Source organism: Halichoerus grypus, chromosome 12, assembly GCF_964656455.1.
Source record: "Halichoerus grypus chromosome 12, mHalGry1.hap1.1, whole genome shotgun sequence".
NCBI classification, from domain to species: Eukaryota; Metazoa; Chordata; class Mammalia; order Carnivora; family Phocidae; genus Halichoerus; species Halichoerus grypus.
The window spans coordinates 4,064,013-4,077,568 of NC_135723.1; the positions used below are offsets into that span (position 1 = coordinate 4,064,013).

Sequence of the window (13,556 nt, forward strand, 5' to 3'; positions counted from 1 at the left end):
TCCCTCTCCCTCTGCCCTTCCCCCCAACTTGCTCACGTTCACTCTCTCTTCCTCTCTCAAAAATAAATAAATAAATCTTTAAAAAAAAAAAATCAAAACTAAGATTCTAACCAAGAAGCCTGCCCCATACATAGTCTGTGTGCTTAACCAATACAATATTCTTCCTCAAACTTAGGAATGAAATTTCTCAAAGTTTAAATATTCATTTTAAAATAAACAACAGGGTGCCTGGGTGGCCCAGTCAGTTAAGCATCTGCCTTCAGCTCAGGTCATGATCCCGGGGTCCTGGGATCGAGTCCTCCATCGGGCTCCCTGCTCAGCGGGGAGTCTGCTTCTCCCTCTGCCTGCTGCTCCCCCTGTTTGTGCTCTCTCTCTCTGTGTCCAATAAATAAATAAAATCTTTAAAAACTAACTAAATAAAATAAACAATAGTCCTGTAATTACCAACTATAGGCAAAAACTAGGATGTTCCTCATAAATCTACCAGTTTTACTGAGTTCCATTACAATATCTGAAACTGAGAACATTTTTTTCTAACCACTTTAAAATCTCACCGATGTGATAGGAAAAATATAAAAATGGTAAGAAATCCATAATAATTATATACATATTATGTAACCACATTCTCTGATACAGTGACATCAAAATAAAAATCAACAATGAAAATCTGTCAAACATTTTAAAATAAAATACTACTATATAACAAATGGCATATACCATAAAGTAATGATGATTGAAAATATTATTAAAACAATTATAGTAACGTGATATGACAGTTGGAGAAACGGTACAAGCCCACTTCCCAATGAAAGTGATGTCAATTGTTTTTAGAAGACAACCATTTATAACCTCTGGAAATGGTCCTAATGTAAGCAGAAAGAGACAGGGGTTCCCGGAAAAAGAAAGACATAGCTTTCTGGGCATAAGAAAAGTGATTTCAGGCCCCGGCCGTCTTAGGAAAGCATATAAGAATGAACAGCCTGTACTAGACCAGGAGACAGCCTAATCATACCAGGAACAATAAATTAGTGATAAAATTTCCAGTGCTAGTTAGTTATGACAACTATCTCAATTAATTATGAGCAGACAGCAGTTCACCGCATTTTATGCTATCACCACTCTTTAGAAGAACCTGTGCTAAAACTTCAAAGCTGCAAAAGAGCTGAGAGATCTAGTCCAAGCCATTCACTTTGTGGACTTGCACACTATTGCTCAGGGAACGCAAAGGGATTTAAACACATTCTTTTGGGTGAGAGTAGGGGAAATGAGGCACCACCCAGGAGGTGAAATGACATTTGCCAGGAACACAATCCTCGACCACCCCACGGGCTGGTGGCTGAGGCCCTGGTTGGGGAGGAAGAAGTGTGTAACCAGAGCCAGCAAATGGTCATCAACTATTATTTACTACTTTTCTGACAACAGAAATAATCTTTGTGGAAAGACAAACAAAAAATTTGTTAAGCAAACAAACAACCATACCAACTCCCAGTGCTGATTCAAAAGTGAAGTCTGGCCTGACACACACCCGTGAGTTGCCTTCGTAGGATCTAAACCCCTCTGAGCACTCAGACTCTGGACCCACCAGAGCCAGAGACCTAATGACGCCCGCCCCTACTGGCCCTCAGGATGTTGACCTGGACTCTGCCACCCTAAGACGACTTTTTGCCCAACTCCAACCTGTATTCCCCCTTGAGCAAGCCCCTTCATAAATATGGATGCACCCTCAGCCAAAGCTTCCCCAATTTTATTGTTCTAGGAGACACTGCTGTGGGAAAGATCCCTGATGTTCTCCTTACTCGTTCCAAGTAGAACCTTTCCTTTTCCTATTCTTTGGCTCGGTTGTGTCTTTGGGCTCCACACCCACCAAGGGGGGAACTGAGTTTGGGGTAACACTAGGGCAAAGAAAAAAGGGAAAAAAGCATTTGTTCCAAAAATCTACTAAAAGTCAGTAAGAACAGTGAGAGTCTGAGGAGTTGAAGCCAGACCTCCCTCCCTCGCTCCCTCCCCTCAGCTAGATGGAAACTCCACTGCAGACTAGTGCAGACAGGAATGCAGGGCGCCCTCTTCCCCCAGCTCCCAGACAGCAGCCTCCCAGGAGGGGCAGGAGGTCAGCATTTCCCCTGCTGACCGGAGCTACCTGTTGCTGAAGTGAACTTGCAGGTGATACGGTGGAGAGGGGATGACTCCCTTCATCCAGTCATCAGCACTTTGCGAGACAGAGGCTCAACACTGGCTGCAGCAATGCTGAGAATCCTGGGGCCCTCACAGCCCTTGCCCAGTTTATGGTATGAGGGGGTCCACACCAGGAGCAGCAAACGGAGGAGTCCCAGGGATGCCGCTGCTACCCCTCCACCAAGCACTAAGCAACTAGAGCAGGGTGGCACTCAGCGGGAGCACACCACTGTCCCCACCCTCAGCCCAGGGGCTGCGGGTCAGAGAATTTGCCAAAGGAGGGGAGCAGGCTGTAGAACACAGAGCTCCGAATCTTTTCTCAAAGGAACAGAAACCACTTGAGATACAGTGCAGGGAAGTTTGAACCTCAGGGTAGTCTCAAAAACAGCAGAGGTCAGGGGCGCCTGGGTGGCTCAGCCTTTAAGCGTCTGCCTTCGGCTCAGGTCGTGATCCCGGGGTCCTGGGATCAAGCCCTGCGTCCGGCTTCCTGCTCTGCAGAGAGTCTGCTTCTCCCTCTCCCTCTGCCTGCCGCTCTGCCTACTCTCCTATCTCTCTGTCAAATAAATAAAATCTTAAAAAAAAAAAACAAAAACAGCAGAGGTCTTGTGAAAGACAATTGGGAAAACTTTTATAGATTCATTGGATATATAGGTGAATAAGAGCCTGCCTAGTTTGTCAGAGAGCAACACTGGAAAAGTCAGCTGGGAGAAGCTATCCCGGGGTCCGAAAAAATCTCAAACACTGACCTGGGGAATATCCCTTCAAAGGAACCCAAATTTAACTGGATCAGTCTTCAGAGGAATTTATGCCCAGGGCATTGTTAAAAACAAAAGATCCATCGTACTGCTGTGGGTACACCCACGCTGCACCTTTCTAAAACAAACAAGGGTGGGTGGGGGGTGGGCGTGAGGTGTCTTCGTGTTATGGTGGGTGAGGAGTGAACTTCACAGAAATGATGTAGGCACTTGCTCAGCAAATAAACATGAAATAATTATCACAAGCCTGGGGAGGGCAGGGGTGTGGGTCACTACCCAGAGTTCCTACGCTATCTAAAAAGTTCAGTTTCTGGAAAAAATTTGAGTCAAGCAAGGAAACAGGAAAGTATGACTCATGTACTGGAAAAGCTAGGGAACAGTAACCACTTGTGAGAATGATCAGATATGGGATTTAAAAGATAAGTATTTCAAAGCATTCATCATAAATATGTTAAAACAGGCACCTAGGTGGCTCAGTTAGTTGAGCATCTGCAGTTTTGGCTCATGTTGTGCTCTCAGTGTCATGAGATCGAGCCTCATGTCAGGCTCCACACTGAGCACGGAGCCGGCTTGGGATTCTTTCTCTCTCTCCCCCTCTGCCCCTTCCCCTGGCTCACGCACATAAAAAGAAAGAAAAGTTAAAATAACTAAAGGAAATTATGATTAAAGACGGAAGGCATAATGACAATCTCACATCAAATAGGGAATATCTATAAAGTAAGAATTATAAAAAATGAACCACGTGGACATACTGCAGTTGAAAAATGAAAACACTGAAAGGAGAAATGGACCAAGGAGCTCAGCAGATGTGATCTGGCCAAAAAATGAATCAGCTAAAAGAAGTTCTTCAGACTGAAAGAACATGACCTCAGTCAATAATGTGAATCCATACCAAAAAATAAAGTGCTCCAGTAAAGGTAATTATGTAATTATGAAGACAATGTAAGTGCATATTTCTTCTACTTTTTTCCTCTTTCCAGATTTAAAAAGCAGTTGTATCAAAGAATCTGTATACAAGGTACCACTGGTCCCCGTGTATGGGGCTACAAAAATGACTACAGATGGTAACTTGATACATGGGAGCAAATGAAAAACATAAAAAATGATCAACAAGAAGACAGATAAAACAAAACCTATAAACATACACCCTCTTGCCTTTCTATTTCTGGCTTCTCAGAAACTATATAAAACTATATAAAATAATAACTATGCATTGTTAGTTGTGTAACATTTACAAATATAACATGTACAATATTAATACCACAAAAAGCAGGAAAAAGGAATATATATACATAAGAGTAACATTTCTATAACTCACTGGAATTAAGTTAGTATAAATGTCAAGGTGACTGTGATAGGTTAAAATATATGTGGTATGTATCAGAACGGTCAATAAAGGAATAACTCAAAAATATATAGTGAAAAATCATTAAAGAAATTAAAATGCCACATTAGAAAATGTGCATTTACTTCAAAAGAATTAATGAAAAAGAGGAACATTCATGAAACAAGAAATAAAACAATAGTGTATATCTAATTACATAAAAATAATGTTAAATGTGAATGAATGATACTATCTAATCAAAAGGCAGAAACTGAAACTGGATTGAAAAAGCAGTATCAACTCTGGTGTCTACATGAGCCACACATTACATTAAAAGATACAAATAAATTGAAAGTAATAAAATGAAAAATGATACACTATGCATACAGCAACCACAAGAAAGCAGAAGTGGCTATACAATTATCAGGCAAGATAGACTTTAAAAGAAAAAAAAAATATTCCTACAAAGAGGAACATTTTATTAAGATAAAAAGGACAATCCCTCAATTATAAACACAGACACACATTAGAACAAAGCACCAAAATGAAACAAAACCTGACAGAAATAAAAAAAAGAAATCGACAACTTAACACTATTAGTTAGAGACGTCAATGCCATGCTTACAATAATAGAACAAATAGGAAGAACAACAAAGAAATAGAAGACTTGAGTAATGTCACGAACCAAACAGAACCAACAGATATCTACAGAACTCTCCACCCAACAGAAGCAGAATATACTTTTTTCTCAAGTGCTCATAGCACATTCTCAAAGATGTTGCATATTCTACGCTACAAATCTCAATAAACTTAAAAGGATTGAAATACAAAGTATTTTCTCTGACTACAACGGAATAAAATTAGAATAACAAAAAGAAATTTGAGAAATTCACAGCAGAAACTAAGAGTTGGACACTTAACCAACTGTGCCACCCAGGTGTGCCAAATTCTAGAAAACATTTAAAGAATTGTTAACAATTCTTAATTAACTCTTCCAAAATCAGAAGATGAAGAAAAATGTCCCAATTCATACTATGAGACCAGTATTACCCTGACAGAAAAACCACACAAAAAATTTATCACAAGAAATCTATGGATCAATCTCTTATGAACATAGATGCGAAAACTTTTAACAAAACACTAGCAAACTGAATCTTGCAGGGTACTGAAAGAATCATACATCATGACCAAGTGGGATTTATCCCAGAAATTCAAGGTTGGTTTAACATTTGAAACCCAATGAATGTAATACACTATGAAATAAAAACCACATAATTATCTCAATGGAGAAAAAAAAAAAAAACTTGACAAAATCCAACAATGTTCCATACGTACACACATAATCAACAAACTTGGAATAGGAAACTTCCTCAACCTAATCAAGAGCACCTACATAAAAACCACATCTAATATCACATTTACAAGCAAGGCAAGAATGTCTGCTTTCACCATTCTTATTCAGCAAAATACTGGAAGTCCATTCACCACAGTAAGAAAAACAAGGCATACAAATTGAAAAAAAAAAAAAAAAGAATAAATAAAACTGTCCCTATGTGTTTATGGCATGACTGTCTCACAAAGAATCTACAAAATAAAAAGATTCTGGAACTGTTAAGTAACCTTAACAAGATGACAAGTTATAAGATTAAGACACAAGTAATAAATCATTAGTTATATATTAACAATAAACATGTGGAATCCAAAATTTAAAACCTAATACCATCCAAAATTGTTCCAAAAAACAAAATAATATACTTAGGTATGTACTTAACATGTACATAAAAGAAGTAAGAATAGATTAAGAAATAACAGATAAAAGAAATTAAGACCTAATTAAATGGAGGTATACCATGTTCATGAATTGAAACACTCACTATAGTAGAGGTGACAGTTTTCCCCCAAACTTATCTATAGAGTAAATGTAATCCCCATAGAAATTCCAGCAGGACATTTTATAGATATATTCAAGATTATTCTAAAATTCATATGGAAAGGGGAAGGCCCGGAAAACATAAAAACAATCTTCATAAAAAAGAATAGTGGGAGGAATCACTCTACTTGGTATTGAATGTTTCCAGATAGCTATATTAACTAACAGGGTGGTACTGGCAGAGATACAGACCTATTGATCAATGGAAGAAATGAGAGAACCCAGAAATAGACCCCCACAAATATTCTCAACTGGTTTTTGACAAAGGTACAAAAACAATTCATCAAAGGAAAAACAGACTTTGCAAGAAATGAAGCTGGCATAACTGTATGTCCATACATAAAAAGTTAAAACCTCATACCTTATAGAAAAATTAATTGAAAATGTGTGACATTAAAAGTAAAACTGTAAGACTTTAGAAAAAATAGGAGGATATCTTTGCCTATGGCTAGGCAAAGAATTCTTAGACTTGATACCAAAAGTATGATTAATAACCAAATTTGATAAACCAGACCTCATGAAATTGAAAAACTTTGGCTCTGCAAAACTACTACAAATTATAAGACATTAAGGAGAGAAATTGAAGAAGACAAATAAATGGAAAGATAGTCCATGTATGTGTATTGTAAGAATTACCATTGCTAAAATGTTCATACTACCCCAATCAATCTGATTCAATAAAATCCTTATCAGAATTCCAGTGGCATTTTTTACAGAAATAAAACAATCCTAAAATTTGTATGGAACCACAAGACTCCAAATAGCCAAAGTAATCTTGAGAAAGAACAAAGCTGGAGGCATCATGCACCCTGATTTCAAACTCTATTATGAAGCTACAGTAATGAAAAAAGTATGGTATAGAGACAGATAAATGGAAGAGACTAAAGAACCCAGAAATAAATCCACATATACACAATTAATTTACAAAAAAGGAGTGAAGAACATGCAATGATGGAAAGGACAGTCTCTTCAATAAATGGTGCTGGGAAAACTGGACCACCCATAGAAGAGAGTGAAACTGGACCACTATCTTACACCATACACAAGAATTAACCAAAATAGATTAAAGAACTGAATGTAAGACCTGAAACCATAAAACTCCTAGAAGAAAATATAGGTGACAAGCTCCTTTGCAATTCTTCTAATCTGACACCAAGAATAAAAGCAACAAAAGTAAAAATAAACAAGTGGGACTACATGAAACTAAAAAGCTTCTGCACAGCAAAGGAAACAATCAACAAAATAAAAAAGGTAACTTACTAATAGAAGAAAACTTTTGCAAATCATATATCTGATAAGCAGTTAATAACCAAAATATATGAAGACCTGAGACAACTCAACAGCAAAAAACACAAACAATCCAATTAAAAATGGGCATAAGATTTATATAAACATTTTTCCAAAGAAACACAGCTGGCCAACAGGTACATGAAAAAAATATTCAACATCATTATCTGGGAAATGCAAATCAAAACCACAATGAGATACCACCTCACACCTGTTAGAATGGCTAGTATCAAAGACAGAAACAACACGTGTTGGTGAGGATGTGGAGAAAGGGAACCTTCGTGTACTGCTGGTGGGCATGCAAACTGGGGCAGCCGCTGTGGAAAACAGTATGGAAGTTCTTCAAGAAATGAAAATTGAACTACCATATGACCCAGCAATTCCACTTCTGGATTTATCCCCCATAAAAGCACTAATGCACAAAGATACCTGCACCCCCGTGTTCAATGCTGCACTACTTACAACAGCCAAGATAAGGAAACCGTGTCCACTGACGGTTGAATGGCTAATGAAATCTTGGGATTTGAGTGTATGTGCACGTGTGTGCATAAATGTGGCAACATGGATGGACTTTGAAGGCATTATACCAAGTGAAATAAATCAGAGAAAGACAAATACTGTATAATTTCTCTTATATGTATAATCTTTAAAAAAAGAAAGGAAAGAAAAGCTCATAGATACAGAGAACAAATTGGTGGTCGCCACAGGCAGGTAGTGAAGGGTAGAAAAAACAGATGAGGGGATCAAGAGGTTAAAAAATTAAAAATTAGGGGCGCCTGGGTGGCTCAGTCGTTAAGCGTCTGCCTTCGGCTCAGGTCATGATCCCAGGGTCCTGGGATCGAGTCCCGCATCAGGCTCCCTGCTCAGCGGGAAGCCTGCCTCTCCCTCTCCCACTCCCCCTGCTTGCGTTCCTGCTCTAGCTATCTCTCTCTCTGTCAAATAAATAAATAAAATCTTTAAAAAAAAAAAAAAAAATTAAAAATTAAAAAAATATATTCTGGATCCCCTCCCTTTGGAAAAAAAACTCTCATTAAGACACTGAAAAGATATAGACTAGAAGAGAATATTTGCAAATAACAAAGCCTACAAAAGTATATAGAAATATGTATTTTTGAAAAAAAATTCAAAACAATAGTAACATATCAAACAAACCAATTAGAAAATGGGCAAAAGATATCAACAGACATTTCACCAAAGAGGGTGTACAGATGGTAAATATGCTCATAAATTATGTTCAACGTCCACAGACATTAGATAAACACCAATGAAAACCACAATGAAATATCACTTCACACCCATTAAAATGGTTACGATAAGATAATGACACCAAATACCGGAGAGGACATAAGAGAAGCTGCTGGTCAGAATGTAAACCGGCACAGCCACGTGGCAAAGAATTTGCCAATTTCTTGTAAAACTAGTATGTCACTACCACACAGATATAAAAACCTGTATCTACACAAAAAACTATACACACAAGGTTCGTAGCAACTTCATACGTTATAGCCCCAAGCCTCAAACAATCCAGATGTTCTTCAGTGTGTGAGGGGTTAACAGATGTGACACATCTGTGCTGTGGAATACAGCTCAGAATAAAGAGAATGAATGATAAATGCACACAACAGTGTAGATGAATTTCCAGAGAATTAAGTCAAATGAAAAAAGCCAATCCCACGAAATTATATACTATATTCCTGTACTTATGTAATACTTTGGAGATGATGAAGTTATAGAATTGGAGAAGAATGTGGTTGTCAGTCATGATGAGGTGGTAAGAGGGAAATGGGTTGAGTATAAAGGGAGAACCCAGGGCGCCTGGGTGGCTCAGTCGGTTAAGCATCTGCCTTTGGCTCAGATCATGATTCCAGGGTGCTGGGATGGAGCCCCGCATCAGGCTCCCCGCTCAGTGGGGAGTCTGCTCCTCCCTCCCCCTCTGCCCCTCCACCCCGGCTTGTGCTCTCTCTCTCTCCTGCTCACTCTGTCTGTCTCTCAAATAAATAAATAAAACCTTTAAAAAAGGAAAAAAAAAAAAAAGACAACCCAAAGTATACTTCTGTTGCTGGTGTTGCTATGTATCTTTTTTTTTATTGTTATGTTAATCCCCATACATCACATCATTGGTTTTTGATGTAGTGTTCCATGATTCGTTGTTTGTGCGTTAGTAACACCCAGTGCTCCCTGCAGCACGTGCCCTCCTCAACACCCATCTTAACTGCAGCAGTGGACACAGGAGAACACACCTGTGACAGAACTTAAGAGAATTAAATACACACACACACACACACACACAAAGGAGTACTATAAAATTGGAGGAACCTGATTAAGATTGGTGTACTATATAAACTTAGTATCTTGGCCTGACTATGTACTATATGTTCACAAGATGTCACTATGGGGGGAAGCTGAGTAAAGTATACATGGGATCTCTGGATTATATTTTCCAACTATACATGAATCTACAATTACCTTGAAATAAAAAGTTTAATTAAAAAAACACAGGCCATGGGTGGCTCAGTCGGTTAAGTGTCTGACTCTTGATTTTGGCTCAGGTCACGATCTCAGGGTCATGAGATCGAGCCCCACGTCAGGCTCCATGCTCAGCTCGGAGTCTGCTTGAGATTCTTTCTCTCTCTCTCTGCCACTCCCCCCACTTGCCATAAATAAATAAATAAATAATAAATAAATAATAAATAAAATCTTTTAATAAAGAAATAAAATAAAAAAATAAAAAAACCCAGGCCAACCAAATAAATATATGCAACTTTTTTTTTCTAGGTATTAAGGAAAGATCTCAGAAAAAAATTAAACTGAAAAAAATCACAACTCAAAAAAAAGGTGGTAAATCTCACTGTAACAACAATACTTAAAACTTCTGGCGTATAAACAACATCATAGTGAGAGAGGCAGAAGCTACTGCAATATGATAAAGAAAGGTTTGGTATGCAGACTGGTAAGACCCTATAAATTACTGAGAAAAAGGCAAACCACCCAAAAGGAAAATGGCATCAAAATTGAAAAGGCAATGTAATCTACTAGGTAACAAAAATACTTTTAAATGCTCAAATTTACTAATTAAGGATGGGCATATTAAAGGAATGAGTCACCACACATCCATGATCTTGCCATATTTAAATCTGATAGTAATTCTGGGTGTTACGTTATTTTTGATACTTTCTAAAATTTTAAACATTTCATATATAAAAATGTAATGTAATTATAAGTGAATTCAGTTCTTCTAATTCAGGGAAGCTTGCTCAGCACAAGCCAAACAGAAACCAACAGAAAAAATATCTTATAAAAGATGTTTTCATATAGTATGGCAGGGATATAAATTGGTCCACTCTTTGTAGGTAAACTGGCAGAATCTATCAAAACTAACACTGAATATTCTGTAGAAGATTCTACCTTATAGAATTCTTCTTACAGAAATACTAACAATTTAATTTCCATAATACAAAAACACGTGTGTATCTTGTGGTGAGCACAGCATAAAGTTTAAAGTTGCTGAATCACTATGTTGTACAGCTGAAACTAATGTAACACTGTGTGTGTCAGCTATACTAAAAAAATAAAAATAAAAATGCCATTTATATACCAAATGTATATACTAAAGAACTTATATTTAAAAAGATAAAAAGGGATCTGATTGGCTTTTGTGCCTATGTAACATAAGTTAACTCTAAAGTAAGAACACCAAGTCCGGAATCAGAATTGCTAGATTCACATCTGAGTCTGCCCGCATTCTCACACCGTGGCCCTGACCGAGTCACTTAACCCCTGTGCCTCAGTGTTTGCACACAGAACACAGCAGTGTGTACTACACAGTCTGTTGTGGGGATTAAATAAAGTGAACACAGATAAAGCACTTCTGACTATGCCTTGCAGAAGCACTAGGTGCATTTTATGGTTATCAGAATTACATGTAAAAACACAGATTAGCTATGCTCATCGTTACTATAGACCAGCGTTCATTCTAGGCACTGCTACAATTGTCAGCTTATGTGAATACACCCCCATCAGAGATTATATTCGCTACAGACAAGACCCATGAAATAACAAGATGGAGAAAACTGTTGAAAAGTGAAGCGTGACCGATTCAGAAGTTTAAACAAATTTTTGCCTAAGAACAGAGTTAATATAATTTCTCATAAAAAAAATTATGTCTTTCTTTGGATATATGGGATAGTGTTTTTTCAGTGACCAAAAATTATCAGAAAACCACTAATAATTCTGCCGTTTGTTCTGTAAGTCAGCTGTGACAAGGATGGTACATTAGTTTCCTATTGCTACTATAACAAATCACCACCAATGTAGTGGCATAAAATGGCACAAATTTATCATCCTGCCATTTTGGAAATCAGAAGTCCAAAGTGAATCTTACAAGGCTAGAATCAGGGAGCGTTTCTTCTGGAAGCTCCAGGGGAAGCTCCATGTCTGCCATCTTCAGCTTCTAGAGGCCTCCGGCACTCCCTGGCTTTATGGCCCTTCCTCCATCCTCAAAGAAAACCCCTGAGACCTCTCCTTCCACCATGACGTGTCCTTTATCTGCCACTGACCCTTGCGCCTCCTCTTATAAGGACCCTGTGATTACCCTGGGCCTACTCCGCTTCCTTAGGATACTCTCCTCTTGTCGAGATCCTCACCTTCTTGATATGGGCAGAGTCCCTTCTGCCGTTGTGAGATAGCACATTCACGGGTGCTGGAGATCAGACAGGTGCACGAGGGAGGGCCGCTACCCTCTCTGCCGCACGTGGGCCGCCCCGGTGAGAGGGAACTTACAAGCCACCTTTGCTCAGGCTGTTCTCCTGGCCACTCCATTATCCACCCAGGTCTCCCAATCTCAAACTTCCAGAGATCAAATTGCTTTTAGAAAAGGATTTTACAGTGGCATTTCATGCTCCTGTCTGGGGGAGGGCAGCGTGCCATCAAGCATGAAACTCAGAATTTAAAAGCAGTACAGGCTATAATATTGTAATAATTTGAAAACACGATTTCCATAACCCCCATTTTCATTCATCAGCTTAAAACTATGTGTTCCTGTCAACTTTCCCTTGAAAAAACAAGACCTGCCCTCACCACTAACACTTTACAGGGTACTTTGTAAAACACAGGCAAGCAGGAATTTTTCTTTAATTAGAAGACTAAAAATGACAAAGTGCCTTTAAGACAAACCCAAAGATATTAAAATATTTGAAAACATCAAGAAATGTTAAAATACAACTAAACGTACTTCTTACCATATATAACATATTTTAGTTGAAGATTTTTAACAATTTCTTCCACAGTCGGTTTATACTCCAGGAAACATGTGTACACTCCACTCATGCCCTCCTCAAAGTTCTGGAATATAAGGCTTCCTGTGGATGTTACTTGTGCAGTGCTGTTCTCTAATAAAGGAATAAGATACAGTATTTAGTTGCTTAAATGACATGACACTGAGATAAAATGACAAAGTATTTTCTAAACAGAGTCAAACCACCAAAATTTACCTACAGAATCACTGAAAGGAGTTGGAGGCATAACTAGTCATTGCGTCAACTGTTGACAGCAGGTACCAGGATGACCTTCTTAATGTCTGATTTTTACTAACCAGAGTTCACCAACTGCCTAAGCAGTAAGAGACTAACAATTACATGTACTTAATGCACTCCTGATCTCCTTGCATTGACGTGGGCACTATCAGATATTCATAGATGTATGAAAACAGTAGATATCTGCATACGCTATGAAGTAATTATGTATATATGTATTTTATGGATAAGCTATGCCTTCCTGCCTTCCGTAAGCTTACAAACTACAAACTACATGAGAAAGGGAGAAACGCACCCAGAACAAAGGCTAACCCAAGATACTAACAGCTAGGTACTTCTAGTCATTACACATGATAGCAGGCAAACGCTGGGTTACAACCTTAAGGACTGCTCAAGAAAGAAAACAGAAGATCAGATCACCGGACCTGTCCACAGTCACACAAGCACAGAGTTGCAGGTTGAGAGTTAGGACCGGATGTAAGAGCCCTTTTGACTTCCACGTGCTTCACTACTTCAGTATCACACTGGGAGAAAGCTATGCTATGTAATGGGAAAGA

At 38.4% G+C, this 13,556-nt stretch overlaps 1 protein-coding gene across 7 annotated transcripts in view; it reads right to left on the reverse strand.

The window, feature by feature from the left end:
- ZPBP (zona pellucida binding protein) overlaps positions 1 to 13,556 on the reverse strand; it is a 107,179-nt gene that overhangs the window by 73,055 nt on the left and 20,568 nt on the right. For all 7 annotated transcript variants that reach the window (XR_013443048.1, XR_013443049.1, XM_036101811.2 and 4 more), the window contains one exon: positions 12,706 to 12,855. Coding sequence is in view for 5 of the 7 variants with exons in the window: in XM_036101811.2 (XP_035957704.1) it covers positions 12,706 to 12,855 (150 nt within the window). In the remaining 2 variants the exon portion in view is untranslated. The remainder of the gene's footprint in view (positions 1 to 12,705; positions 12,856 to 13,556) is intronic.